Raw genomic sequence first — 15,323 nt, 5'->3', positions numbered from 1 at the left:
TCTCTGCCTCTCAGACTCCTAAATAGATAAGAACTCATCCGCCTGCTGTGACCTTTCTGCAATGGAATAACACTTTGCCCTCTGGGTGTCTCTTGTCTTCTCTGCAGTGGGTCACCATGGATTATTATCCTGCAGTAGAACCTCTCTAATGCTACCTAGATACTGGGAGAACCTTTGCAAAGAACTAAATTTTGCAAATTTAGCAAGCGAACAAACACATCCAAAAAAGCAAGGAGATAATGCAAGAGAAAATGTTTTTTTTCAGTGCTTGTTGGTGATTGCAATTTAGTAGCAACTCTTTGCAATAATACTTCACAGGATCTACTTTTCAGAGGTGCTCAGCTCTCACCACTCCAAGTAATGAGAGCTCTAGTTGCTCACACATCTGAAAGTCAGGCCCCATAGTGTGCTACTCAGTGTACCCCAGAACTTTTTGTAAAATAACCAAGTCTCGGTCATATGAGACCTCACTACAGTGCTGTCGCTGGTATTAAATCATCCTTAACAAGTGGGCAGAGTGGCCATGTCTGTGTGTGAGTTGTAAAGTATGTGAAACACAGACTAACAAGATTCTGTTGTATTTCACAAAGTCAGGAGAGGGACCATAGCTCCTGAGTACTAGGCCTTGTCTGAGTTACATGGACATTTCCTCAGTATTGATCCTGCTTCTGACACCATATATTTTCCATATGGTTGGCACTGTAACTAGTGATTGTCTACTATCGTCTTTGTATCATTTTCATGATTAAAACAAACAAAACAAAAAGGGGTGGATAATGCTGGGTTGTTGCGTGTTTCCTACCACTGCGCTCAGTCTGCGTGTCTGACGGTTGGGGGTTAGCTTTAGAGCTCAGTGAATAACTTATAACAAATCATTTATTTTGACAAACTTAGCCTCTTTTTCTGGTTGCAGAATTGTCTATGAACAGATTTCCCAGCATCTTTGCATTTCTTATGCCTCATAAAGAGATAAGTACTCCAAGCCTGAGTCTCCTTCAGCAGGCACCAGTTTTAACTCCATTGACTTCAGTGGAGTTCAACCTGATTTACATGGCTTTGAGATGGGAACCAGGCCCAATAACATTTAAATTGAACATCATCTGAAATTCTTTATGACAATCTATTACATTTACATTCTGCCTTCTATTTTGAAGGAGATACCAACAAGCTTCATGGAATTTACATTCATGGAATCACTGTAATGCTGCCACCTCTAGGGCCTTCTCCTTTCTGAATGAATAGATTCTCACCAGAGGTTCTAGTTTATTGATGGCTGCATTCACGGTGGGGATGGCATTTTGGGTGGTGATGGGGGGCCATGGATGAAGCAAGAAGGATGCAGCAGCAGCCAGGAGGAAGGTGTAAGGCACTGCCAGAAGACTTATTGGGCAGGGTTAGCTGGGAGGCAGCCTGCGGAAAACTCTGTGGGGTGGAGGAGCCAGGGGAGAGTTGGGTCAATCAAGGGCCTTTGGGAACTTCAGCTCACGTCTTGAAGAGGGGTGTAGAGTGGGACAAACAACAGCAGAGAGAGGGGGATCTGAAGACCTCATTGGCTCAGTGCAGGTCCAGAGAAGGTACAGAAAGCTGGTACTGGCAAGTAGCGGAAATCTGGCACTGAGGGGAGGGGTGCGTAGTGGAGGAGCAGGAGAGGCAGCTGGCAACAAAAGCCACATTGTGGAGCTGAAGGTGTTAACACTATCACACAGCAACACTATACGGCAGTTTGGGCTAGCGAGTGTAGCCCCACCCAAAGAAAATCACTTGTATATTTGAAAAGAAACCAAGTGACCAGTTAAAACCCACAAACCCATGCACCCAACATGCCAGATGATGTATTTATTCACAAACTGTCTGCAGAGGCTTTGTATGTAAATGTCATTTGGAAACAACATATGCTCCAAGTTCACCGGCCCCCTCCCCGCCTGGCTGGATGGTAAAAGCATTCCTTCATTTTAATAACTGCAAGAAAGTTGTCCCTAATTCACTCCCTTGGCAGCGCTCCTTTTCAACCCCTTGAACTGTTCCACATCTGGAAGGGCTGGGATCGATGGTTTCGACACAATTTCAGACTAATGCAATTACAGTCTGTAATCTGTTTCCCTCCTAACCCCACAGACATGGAGGCTGCTGTTTTCCTCCTCTAGGAATATAAGGCTACATCAGGGGCATAGCGTGGAGCCCACTTGTCATTTCCCACACGTTGACATCCCCTGTATGACGACTAATTGTCCCATGTGGCAAATCCATTCCCTTCCAAACCCAATGTCCTCAGGACTGGTTTAGAGCTGAGCACTGGAAACCTTGTTACCCACGTGTGTCCAGAGGAACTGTCTGAGAGCTCTCAGAGAAATGTACCTTTAAGCATTTTAACGGCAACTGTTTTGCAGGTTGAAGATTTATCGATACCAAAAGCAGATGCCTCCACGACCTTCCCGAAAGCACCGTGACCCAGTGTTTTACCTAGAGAAGAAAGAGTCAAGAATGAGCCGTAGGGGGCTGAGGACAGTCTGCATCAGCTAAGAGAGAAACATGCATTAATCTTAGCTTTGCAAAAAATATAGGACACCAGAGCCCAGGCACAGCATAGATGAAGAGTCAATAATAGATGTATGTACACGTGATCTGCCCACAATACAGTATGTAATATACTTCCCAGCTAAAAATGGCTTTAAACTGGAGTTGAGGCTGACATAAGAGAAAGGTAAAAACATTACGTGCAATTATCTCCAAATCAACCCTTCCCAACCCAGAGTTCAGGTTGAAAGAGAAATCCAAAGATATTAAGGACGGAAATGCACAGCGAGGGCACCTAAAGAATGTCCACTCTCCCACCCTGCAGTTATTGACATGTACTCAACTTTAACTTCACGGCAATGTAGCTTTTATCTGGAAGCTGCTTGTTTTGAATTATTAAAAATGTCAGATATGAACACTATACAAGAAACACAAAGAGAATGGTCCCATTTGGGTTTTCCCCCTAGCCACTAGAACAGGGGTTCTCAAACTAGGGGTCAGGATGCAAGGTTATTACATGGGGGGTCGCGAGCTGTTAGCCTTCACCCCAAAACTCGCTTTGCCTCCAGCATTTATAATGGTCTTAAATATATTAAAAAGTCTTTTTCATTTATAAGGGGGGACACACTCAGAGGCTTGATATGTGAAAGGGGTCACCAGTAGAAAAGTTTAAGAATCACTGGACTAGAAGATATATAGTGTGCATCTTTAAATCTTTATTTGATTTGAACAGTTAGGGTCATTTTTACCAGGACACTCTGACTGCTTCCCCTGCTCTGGAGCTGCACTAAGCAGGCAGAGCAAACTGGCCAGTTTCCCCCAGCTCCTGCCACCCACATTCCTCTGAAATCCCGTGCCTACCCCTACACTTCCCTGAACACACACCATTTCCTCCTCCCTCTGCTGCCACATGCCCTCCCCAGACCAGTTTTCCCCTCCCTCCTAGTCTCTAAATTCCCCTGCTGGCCCCCAGGATTCCCCCCTCCCCCCGAGTAGATTTTGTTCAATGGGTAGGTTCTGAAAAGAATTTTAAACATTAATCATAATTTTTTGGTCAGTTTCTCTTAATGGAAAGTTGTTTTCCGTCAACAAGGTGAATAACGTTCTTCTACAAACTATTTCATGAAGACCCGCCTTCTTTCAAAATATCTGCCTTCTTCCCTGGGGGAAGAGGGTGGCTGCCAATCCTGCCAAGGGACACTGCCTTCCTTGAGGACATCTTGGTATCACTTCCACTGAGAACAACGGCAAGTGATAGCCATTTTGTAAGATGCCACCTGTATTTTCGAAGGAGACCTTTAGCACCACTCCCATGGAGAACAATCCTTGACTCTGGAACCACTGTCAATTCTCCTCCAAGGATGGAAGAGCACTGGCCATGGGGGCTAGGGTAGCCTCTGTCATCTGCTATGGTCCAACATTCAAGGCCATAGGATATCACCATCCTTGACATTAATAATGTCTGTACTGCTTACCAAGCCGCAGCCTGTCTCTTGGAAACTCCCATTTACTGCTGTCATATGGCAGACGGTCACACTGCTCGTCAAGGGGCATTTCCTCTGGGTCCATTATGATTGACAGGTATCCTGTTTTAATATCTGTGGCATCTGGCTAAAAACAGGAAAATAACCAATTCACAGGCTGTAACTTGAGAGAAAGGTGTGATCTAGTGGAATTTGCGTAGGCTTGGGTACCAGGCCTCTCTGAGTTCTAGTCCTGGTTCTGACACTAACGCCCATCTGTGGCTTTTGAACATATCTTGGCAACACCATGCCTCAATTTATTCATCAGTAAAATGGGGAAAATAACACTTATCTATGCTGGCCTTACGTGTGTGTTGATTGGATTAACTAATTAATGCTTGTAAAATTCCTTGAAGATGTAAAGTCCCTTAATATCATTAGTCTCTACATACATTAGAGAAACCCAACACTGCTACTACTTGTGGGAAATCCTTGAGATTAAAGCAACATTTTTGAGTGCCTTGTTGGACAGCTCTCCAATTCCTTAACAACTCAAGGCATCGTGCTTTAGAAACAGGCTTACGTGTCAACATGGGTACCACTGAGGGGAAAAGTCTGATTTGGGCTCCCCTTATGGCCACTTTATGCAGGTGTAAATGATGACACAAGATCTATTGGGTCTAGCACCTCTGCTGTCCTGGAGAGAGACAGAGTAAACTTGAACTTGAATGATTCTTCCCAGTTCTGTTGTAAATGTGGTGAACACTCATACAAATTACAGAAGATCAACATTAAGACTGTGGTTTGGGCTGCATCCAAACAAGAGAACTAGCATCTTGTACCATATTTTTTGTTTATATAAGCAAGAAAGAACAACCCTAAATATGATTTACTTTATCAAATACTCCTTGGACCTAATTTAGGGCCCACTTCTTTGGAGTCTCAGGAGAGAGGCCAAGGAGTAAATGAGCCATGGAAACATAATGAACTTTTGTGGTTTGAGCCCAGCTTGAGAGCAAACAACAGACTGTAACATCCTACAACAATACTTAAACCAGCGCTCCCTTCACTAACTACATTTTAGGGAAAACCTTATTTGAGATGGGCTGAAACCAGAACTGTAAGGGGTTTAGGATTTGAATGCCTGTCTCCAAACATTCTTGGATGCTTCTGAATCCATGTCAGATCCACAAGAGAAAGGGGCCTGTTTTCCTGATCTGATTGGATGCTGACCAAGATGGCAGAAATCTCATAAGTACAGCTGATCTCACAAGATGTCAAGTAATTAATCAAGAGGAATGTTGGCCTGAAATTTCACGAGAACAGCTCATACAGTTTTGTCACCATCTGTCCCAGGTCGACCTCAATCCTGAACTCTGAAGCTTAGTCTTAACTGGATCCAAGCCCAGAGCTCAGCTCTAGTCCATTTCAATTCCATGTACAATATGGAAGCTCTCTTACTTTTCTCATTTTCCGAATGAAAAGGGTCAGAAGAAGCCAAAAAAGGGTAGCTGCTAGACCAGTGCAGACCAAAATGATAACTTCAATATTGGACTTTTCTTCAGAGCCTGTAAATTAAATGCATCGGATTTAAATTCAGTGCGAAAATTAAATTATAAATAAATAAATAAAACATGTAATTCCATCAACCATGCTTCATTTCAGAAAAATGGTAGCCATGAAATGCCATGACATGTGGTGGGAGCCTTTTCATTCACTTGCTGTAGGCAACAATATAGGAAACCATCTCTAACCAAGAGACACAGAGACAATGGTTTGGCAGAGGTGGGCAGGATATCCACTGAGTGCCATTACTTTATATTATCAATGCCAAGTGTTCAAAGTATGATACTATGGTTCTCAACCTATGGATCATGAACAGGTGTCATGGGTTGCAATCACGCTGTTCTTTTCCTATGGCTAATTGGAAGGTGGTCCCAGGTAACTCTTGGCTAAATAGGAGGGGACCTTAAGGAGATTCCAGTGTGAAAAGGCTGGGAACTCTGTATTATATGATTCCCCATGAAACATTCAAGTTATATTGACCATATCTCACTTTGTGTAGCATATGTTGTGTCTGTGATAGAGTTGTTATCAAGGTGTTCCAGACATGAAGACATATTGACCTGCTTCAGGTCCTATGTTTTTATGTGACCATGTAAACTTCCTGGAACCTCAAAGGGGATTCACTTTGAATTTTGAGCAAGGGATTAAGTCAGTTCCTACTTTATCCAAGCCTGCCCTGTATGTGTGTGTGGAGTGGGGGTGGGGGTTGAGGGCATGGGGGCTGTATAATGTCTTTCCCCCAAATTAAGCCTGTTTCACCAAGCTTGTGCATGAGCTTGTGAACTCACCTTGTATTTTAATAAATGCTGAAGTGCTGTCATTGCCCATTTCGTTGGAAGCCCTACACTCGTAGAGGCCTTCATCATCTTTTTTCACTCGTTCGATGACCAGGGTGTTATTTTCCATGGAAATTCCTGTGTTAGAGGGATACAGTTTCATTTGATTGCAGAATATATTTGTCAAGAAAGAATGTCCAACAGGAGCTGTGTTGAAAATGGCCTCACTGGCCACTTCAGCCCTGCTCTGGTACCTCCAGTAGCAGCCACAAGAGATCTTCTAGTGCTGGTATGTTATATTCACCTTTGTTTGCGGTACCATGCTGCAAACCCCTCCCTGGCCACCTGCTCTCAATGCACTTGTCATGTTAACTCCACAGTGACAACTTTGCAGCCTGTGCAGAACAGGTGTATTTTATTCATGCAGCCTGATACTGCTCCCATGGAAGGCAATGGGGGCATGAGTGGGCCCAGAATGAGCTCACTGGAACAAATGCTGCTCTCCGTTACACCTGCAAAACTCCCAGCAGGATTTGCTTCTCCCCTTCCCAGCCCAAGAGTTGCACTGCATTTGAGGAGATGTCATTAGAACATATTAAATACAACTCTCTTATTAACCCAATATGCTTTTCAGGCCAGGCCGGAGGGGCACAGAGGGGCTGCACCTCACTGGGTGAGGAGTTCAAACTGAGTCCCCACCCACACACCTGGAGCTTGCGAGCGACTGTATTGCCTGCTAAGGCACAATGCCTCTCCAAGAAGTGACTCCTCTCCTCCTCTGTGGAGGGCTGTACCTACCTGGCCCAATGTAGTGCTCAGTAGGGAAAGGAATTATGTAGATTGATCCAAGGTGGCCTGGCCAGGGCATAACGGGATACAATGAAGGAAAGGAAAACTGAGGCTAAATGTCAGTGAGACAGCAATGTCTAAGACTACAGCACTGCCTCCCAAGGGAAACGATGAGCACCCTGTCTCTTGGGACATTTAAAATGGGGACAAAGCCCTGAAGAACCCACTATTTGGCTCAATCTTGCATTCATGTGGGAGGAGATGGCCTACATGTGGCCTAACTCAGCCTTCGCTAGCTTCAATTTCTCTGATTCGGTGACACACGATTCCAAGCTCATTTGGTTTACTAAGAAGATGCCATTAACAGAACAGGGGAAATACATTGGGCCTTGAGTCCAAAGGTTTTAAGTTTGCAGTGTGTTCTGCCCATGAATTCTGTTGTTGTTAACAAGAGCTGTGCACATAACTCACCATGCACAGCGCTGAAATATTTACCCTGAGGTGGTTTTTTCAGATATATTTTTTATGTGTTCATCAGTTGGATGAGTTACATGCTTGTCCCTCTCGAATTATTTATAAAACTTCACTAGCTGTTAAGAGCTTCTGCTCAGAACGGTCTGATCTGAGTTATGGAGGATTCTAGATTTCCTAACCCAAGAAGCAAAATTAAAGTGAGAGGAACCAGTTACTAACATTGGTTTCTCCATGACATAAAGGGTATTTCAGGATAGAGGGGCCAGGAAAGAATTCCAAGCTCAGGCAAACATTCCAAGCCTGGGGCAGCACTGCCCGTGTGTGTGTTGGCTGAGCTGACAGCTGTTTCTCATCATTGTTTTATGCTGAGGGAAATAAAGACACAGTATATTATGCCCTGCAGCCGGCTAAGTGATCCTTAGTGGAGACACTACCATTGACTTCAACAAGCTCCAGATCAGGCCTTAAGAACATCCAGCAGTTCAGGCTCACATTTTTAGATACTGCTTAGCAAGCGGCGAAGCGCCCTGCTTTTTGTACGCATAAAGAACCATCTTGGACATGCCTGATGGGCAGCTGGGTGCTCAGCACCTTGATTTCCCTTGCCAGTGTCAGTTCTGCACATATATGGTCAATTCTGCAGGCACAAGCAGTGGCATGTGCAAAACTGGGCACGTATAATCAAGCACTGGTTTGAAGCTAGTTGGTTATTTTGGCCTCTGTAATCCCATTTGCAAACCACATCAGCAGCCAGGTGTAGATAATGTGGTCTGAGTCATTTACAGCGTCCTGGGTTGATAGCATTTGGCACTCATCACGCACTGCTGTTAACAACTCCACCAAATGCCAGGCAGGGGAGAATCCGGGACCAACACGGCTTGCAAATCTGTGAACACGTTACCATTGTTTCCCTTTTGGCACCTGTTGTGCTCCAGACTCACCTGAAGCAGGTGAAATGGGGTAGCCATTTTTCCACCACGCAATATGAGGCGTTGGGGTTCCATTTACTCTGCACTCCAGCATGATCTTGCCACTGATGTTAACCTCCCGGTCTGCGAGGTTCTGCATAATATGTGGCACTGCCTTTGCTGCATTCACAAAGGAAAACAACACACCATCAGCCTGAGGGCAGGTCTATACTTAAAATGCGACAGCAGTGCAACTGCCCTGGAGGCGCTTCAGTGAAGAAGCTACGGGAGAACCTCTGCCATGGGCACAGTTAATCCACCTCCAAGAGAGGTGGTAGCTATGTTGATGGGAGAAGCCCTCCTGTCAGCATAGCCCTGTCTACACTGGGGCTTTGGTCGGTATAAGAGCATCACTCAGGGGAGTGGGTTTTTCACACCCCTGAGCGATGTAATTATACCAATGTAAAGCTATAGTGTAGACCTGGCCTTAAGGAGGCATCTTCTAAAGACTTACATTTTCATCGGTACATAAAGGCCTTGCCCTAATGTGATGGCTGCAGAAAGGTTTATTAATGAAAAAGGTGTGTGGTGAGCAAAGCCAACAAACAGAGCATGTCTTTCATTAGGAATGGGCAAATTCATTTTGCTGAATTTCAAACCCACTAAGGGTATGTCTACACTCCCCGCTGGATTGGACGGCAGTGATTGATCCAGCGGGGATCGATTTATTGTGTCTAGTCTAGACGCGATAAATTGACTTCTGTACTCCAGCTCTGCGAGAGGCGCAGGCGGAGTCAATGGGGGAGCGGCAGCATTCGACTCACCGCGGTGAAGACACCACAGTAAGTCAATCTAAGTACATCAACTTCAGCTATGTTATTCACGTAGCTGAAGTTGCGTAACTTAGATCAATCCCTTCCCCTTCCACCCGCCCTGTGTAGACCAGGACTAAGTTTCACTCAGAGTTGAATGTTACTTAGTCCCTGTGAACAAACAAAGGATCAGGTTGGGGGCAGAGCAAAAACACACAAAGGGAGCGTAAAGAAAGGAGCAAAGAAAAGAGAGGAAAATGCTAGGATTCTCTGTTGCCCAGTACTTTGTGTGCAGTCATTTACACCACTGCAAAGTTCAGCACGGAAGCGCTTTACCCACACTTCGTATTCATTTTACACTGCTGTCAATGACTGCAAAAGGTGCAGGATCCCAGAGAACAAAGCCCAGAGTACACTGTAAAAAACAGCCTGAAACATGGAGAATAGCCAGTGCGCATAGGATAAAGAGGAAGATCCAATACACGCAGAATCGGAAAGGGACATTGAAAGGCTTCATGGCTGGTTTTCTATAGTGGGAGGAGAAGTGTTTTGGGGAAAGTGTGCTCATGTAGCATGCTCTCAGGATGAATTGCCTCCCAGCCACTACAGACAAATAAGAAGAAACTGGTAACTCACAGAAAGACATGTTCAAAATCCCAGCTCTTCTGTATGTGTACTAATAGCCTAGCTGTTGTTCCCCCCACCCCCCTGCCACTGTGTGTAGGTGTCTGTGTAGGTGGAAATCTGACTAAGTGAACAAAAATATCTGCAAGGGGAAAAGAAAGTGAATTGCTTGAATGCAATGTGCAGAAAAGGACTCGGTGCCTGCACATCTGGTTGTTGTGAAGGGTGGTAAGGACACTAGTTATGGGGGAAAGGCCAGTACAGGAAATGACAGAAGGAGTCATAGTCTCTTTCCCCCCTTGGGCCATTGGAAAGAGAAGAGCGATGCATTGATTTATTGTTTTAATAAGTCACCACGGCACTGCCCACGCAGGCATCAGAACAGTGCTAGCTATAGCTATAGTGTGGGTGAGAATTTTTTCCGTCTTTCTCTCTCTGTGTCTGCATGCGTGTTTGTAAATCTCATGATAATGTCTCTGTCTGCACTCATGAAGGACACTGCATTGAAACGGCTAGTAACAGCTTTACTTAACCATGACATGTGCAGCTAGCACAATATGGGCTGGTCCTTCCCAGGCAGGGGCTTACTGCAGCATGTCTGTCCCTGCCTGTCTCTCTAGTGCCTACTCGCAATAATCTAAGTGCAGAACCTAACTTCGAGATCACAGTCAAACTTCCTGTGAATAACTGTGCTCTCCACTACATGGGTAGGCACAGTTTGCTTAGGGTCTCCCCCATGCTCCACTTCTGTTCCATGCTTTTTGTTCTCCGCTAGAAGACAGATGAGAATACCTGGGGCCTCACAACCCTTCTGCTGGTACCGCCTACTTCTTAGAAGTCTGAGGCCTGATTGCCCGTACTCACACGAGTATAAATCAGGAGACACTCCACTGAAATTAGTGGGCTTACGCTGGTGTAAAACTGGGACAAGATTCCAGCCTGTCGTCTTTAGATAGCCACAGGTAGCAAGGACACTGAGCTCTGTAATATTTATTGTTGACACTAAATTTAAAGAGATGGGTTCTTGGAGTCAAGATACAGAAAAGAAAAACCTGCTATTGCTTTAAATGTAAAGAGTGAATACCCTTCGATTCCATGCTCCTGGCCAATGTCCTTTGCAATTACATTTGACGGGCCTAAATCTTATTCATGGTTTCAGAGTAGCAGCTGTGTTAGTCTGTATCCGCAAAAAGAAAAGGAGTACTTGTGGCACCTTAGAGACTAACACATTTATTTGAGCATAAGCTTTCATGGGCTACAGCTCACTTCATCGGATGCTTATGCTCAAATAAACTGTTAGTCTCTAAGGTGCCACTAGTACTCCTAATCTTATTCATGTTACATATAACCGTGGTAATCATCATGGGATGTAATCTCATTGGATGTTTTACCAAAGCATGACAGACCTTGGGTGGGCCACCCAAGGGACATGCTGGTGGGGTTGGCAAGATGGTAGGTGGTGCTCGTTCTTCTGAGTCTGCACTAAATCAACACCCCAGCGTGGAGTTAGGAGGACATGATGCTGCTGTAGTTGCTGCATGTGGTGACTGAAGATTCCACAGCACTTTGCACAGGAACGGGGCTGGTGCTCTGGTCAGGTGCCACGTTCAGTACTCCAAACGCCAGGCTCAACCAGTTCTCCCTTGTCGTCTCAAGTGGCCAACCTACCCTAAGCTATGGTGCTTAGGCACTGCTGTGCACTGTCAAATAGCTGCAGCATGTCAGGGGCGTGGCGCAGATGGGCTAAATAATTCCTGCATGTACAGGGCCATGTCTCAATTGATGGAAATCAGTGTAGCTCGATCAAATTCAATGGAGCTATGATGATTTGCACCAGCTCAGGATTTGGCCCACGGTTTGTAAATCAGGTCTTAGAGATCTGTAAAGCCATTTGGGATCCTTTCCGATGAAAGGTGCTACATGTGTAGAGGTCATTGTAGTCAACTGTTAACACAACAGAAAAATACATCCAGGCAATACCTGACTGATCCTGAGCACCTGCCATTCCCAAGGACATCGGTGGGCATGGCAGATGCTCAGCACCCTGCTCATAGCACCTTTAGTTGTTGTTTTCAGACAACAAGGCCTACCTTTAACGTTGAGCTGGGTGTGCTGTTCTTGCACTTCTGTGCTGTTGTGTCGATTCTGAGCGCTGCACTTGTACCATCCAGCGTGTTCCTTTGTGACGTTACTAATGGCCAGTGTCAAGGAAATGGAGTATCTGTCAATTTGCTCCTGCGTGAAGCTGGCAGGCACGACCTGTGCGGAGGGGTAGTACCATGCCAGGTGATTGTAAATGTATCTGGAGGCTCTGCAGGTCAGCTGAACATCACTCCCAACAATGGTGGTGATCGGTCGGTCTGTCTGCAGACCCGATTTTACATCTAGGGGAAAGAGAAAACACACCTGGAATGAAAGCACAACTGAGAGGATTTTTGGCTGCTTGTTTTCACCTTGAGGGCCAAATTTCAAAGACCAACACAATGGGATGAGCCAGAAAAATGCAACCCCAAAAGCCTGCAATTGCACATGCAAACAAGCATTTGTGCTTGCAAATTGGGTAGATATGTGTCCACTGCTTGGTCCATGAGCCTTTCATAGTTTGGCCCTGAGTGTACTAAGAACTACACAATCAGTAATTAACTAAAATGATGTGTAGAATTAGTTAATGCGCTGAGGCTAATCAAGCTAACTTGTAATCAAGCGAGACTGCTCTCCATGCAGACTGATATGCACGCTTGAGATGCTTTCCCTCTGTCTACAATCAAAGCCACAAGATATTGTTTTATCAGAGTAAAAAAACCCACTCATATTATTGTTCTTCACAGGTAACATTGGCTTTCTCTACAATTCCACAATCTCCCCAACCCTAGAAACCTCCTTTATTTCTACTATACCAATATTTGTCTTCGTCACATCTGCCTCAAGGGGTATTTATTTGGTCACTGAACAGATGATTTAAAAATCCTTGCAGCTTTAACTTTTAATAGACTCAAATAAAGAAATATCAGGAGGTATGAAGCCAGTTCATCTGTGACAGAACCCTTGGGTCCTTACCTTTTTTGTGTTTTACTCCAGACAAAACTTCCACTGGCTAAGTGCCAATGTGAATCCCACTGAAGACAAAAGAAGTTGTTTCTGAGTAAGGACTCAGCGGTTTAACCCCAAGACATTATCCTCACCCTCTGTGTGAGCCACCAGAGAACTGGAGTGTGGGAAACATGGTCTCCTCGCCTCCCTTTTATTCTATTTCCAATGACCTGTCCATCCCAGAGCCTTACTTTCACAATTGGGGCCCATTAATAATAAACTCAGTTGGCTCTGGAATGATCTCCTTCTATCTGGCAGATCAGGATTTTGGAGCAAATGAAGTGGAGATCTCTGAAGACTCCCTTCCAGATTTTCCTTAAGACCCAACATATGCTGGGACAGGACAATTAGGGAGTGTCCATTCTATATAGTCCTCCAGCAAGGATGAATGTTTGCAATAAAGCTGCTTGTTCTTTGCTTTAATGCTGCTCTGTAACTATTCATTAAAGGCCTCCTAATAATTAGGATGTAACAGACAGCACTTTGGCAATGACAGAACTTAGTGTAGGAGGAGCAGCTACTGCACTTAACAGCATGACAAGCTCCACAGTTGAGAAATACCCAATCTGCCACATATATATATATATATATATATAATTCTAATTTTTTAATTAACATGGCCCACATTAAATGGATTAAAAGCTGGCTGATTGGTCTCAAAATGTAACTGTCAAGAGGAAATCATTGTCACAAGTGGTCAGGATGCCAGCTTTACATCTCAGCACTTAGGTCTTTTGCATTTGTGAAATGAAGAAAATGGCCATTGATTGTGGAGAGACTTTGCAGTATTAGAGCCTTAAAGTTCTACTTTTTCCACAGGGTGAATTCCACTGAGTGACTGGGGGCGGGGGGAATCTCTTCCTCCATGGTGGCTGGAATTAGAAGGTTTTGGGTATGCACTGTCTAGGGCGGGGAGTGCTAGCTGGAAACCCGCACAGAGGTTTGAGGCATTTCCTGGGTGAGCCTTGAGTTCTTCTTAAGCTGTGCCTTTTTCTGAGCTAAAATCATTTTCAGTTTTCTAGCCTCCCAAATGAACTTTTCACATGCATGTTTTTCTACTAACTTAACATTCTGGGAGCACAGCGTTGGGTTGTTTTACTTTCCGTTTCTTCTGCTGACATTTTTTTAGTTAGCATTTTGAATATTTTTAGCTGGGACTTCTGTTATTTTCTTCCATCTCATTAGCCTTTCAAGAAGCTCTATCTGCTCTGATAGAATATTTATTGATTTTTAGGTACAGTGGAAAGAAAAAAAGTTTCTCTCTTTCTCTCTCTCCCCTTTCTCCTCCCTTGTCTAGGGAGGAATTTAAGTTTTGAAAGAATGTTACAGTTTAGTCCATCTCTAGACTACTAAGCGTTCACAATCCTGAATCTAAGATGTAATTAATGTCTTCTCTCTGAACAGACACTATTTTATAAGACACCTAATAAGTCTCCTGTAAGAACCAACCACGTGGCCTTTTCTCTTTTATCAGCGGTCTCTGCACATTTGTCTTCTGTATTGTATTACGGGCTAGTAGTAGCGATACTCACTCCAGTTGTGCGGGATTCCCTAACACAATTGGGAATGCACCATTGGGGGAAGGTAAAATGTCAGCATAAATCAAAAGGGAAGTCTGGTACCATTTGTATTTACAAGGAATTAATTGGTTTTAATTTCCTGTGCTTTGCACAATAATGTATATAATTTAAAACTTCTGCTGTTTCCCAAATTCCATGTCTGAGCCTGTCAGGATAGCGGAGACGCCTCCTGTCAGCCATAGAGAGTGCAGAAAGAGCAAGAGAGGGGGTGAGCCTGACAATCTGAAGCAACACAGATCTTTTCATGTGGCCTGTAAACATGTCAGGAATGAGCAAATTGATAGTGGCAAACATTTGTAGAATTGTCCAATTCCTAAAGCATTACAGTATTTGACAGCAGATTCTTATCTGATGTCTGACATAGAATATTTTCTTTCGAGTAGAGATCGTTCACTCCATTTTTCTGCGTTCTTGTTACAGCCAGATAAGGGTGGAGGAGGAGCTGTTGTTATTGTTTATTTATTATTAATTATTATTAATATTGAATGCAGTAGTACACAGAGATGTCAGCCAGGTTGAAGTCCCATTTTGCTGGATGCTATACAAACACATAGGGCTCGATTGTAAGTTCTCAATGCGTATGGGGTGGTATGTGGTTGACGTGCCCAAGTTGCAGACCAGAGACTAAAGGCAAGAGACTTCTCAGAACAGGAATTTCTGATATTTGCTCCTCTCGTGTTACAACAGATTCCAAAGTAGTTACTTCCAGTGGGTGTCCCTGACCAGT

General features: G+C 44.3%; 1 protein-coding gene across 1 annotated transcript in view; it reads right to left on the bottom strand.

Annotated features, from left to right (window-relative positions):
• LOC144270151 (vascular endothelial growth factor receptor kdr-like) overlaps positions 1-15,323 on the bottom strand; it is a 178,056-nt gene that overhangs the window by 36,085 nt on the left and 126,648 nt on the right. Inside the window, exons 13-18 of the mRNA XM_077826410.1 lie at positions 12,017-12,310; positions 8,524-8,670; positions 6,332-6,457; positions 5,439-5,545; positions 3,990-4,125; positions 2,356-2,460 (exon numbers count right to left, since the gene is read on the bottom strand). Coding sequence (XP_077682536.1) covers positions 2,356-2,460; positions 3,990-4,125; positions 5,439-5,545; positions 6,332-6,457; positions 8,524-8,670; positions 12,017-12,310 — 915 coding nt within the window. The remainder of the gene's footprint in view (positions 1-2,355; positions 2,461-3,989; positions 4,126-5,438; positions 5,546-6,331; positions 6,458-8,523; positions 8,671-12,016; positions 12,311-15,323) is intronic.

Source organism: Eretmochelys imbricata, chromosome 9 (assembly GCF_965152235.1).
Source record: "Eretmochelys imbricata isolate rEreImb1 chromosome 9, rEreImb1.hap1, whole genome shotgun sequence".
Lineage (NCBI taxonomy): Eukaryota > Metazoa > Chordata > Testudines > Cheloniidae > Eretmochelys > Eretmochelys imbricata.
The sequence above is the reverse complement of the archived record's forward strand: the minus strand, read 5'-3'. Positions and strand labels throughout refer to the sequence as shown.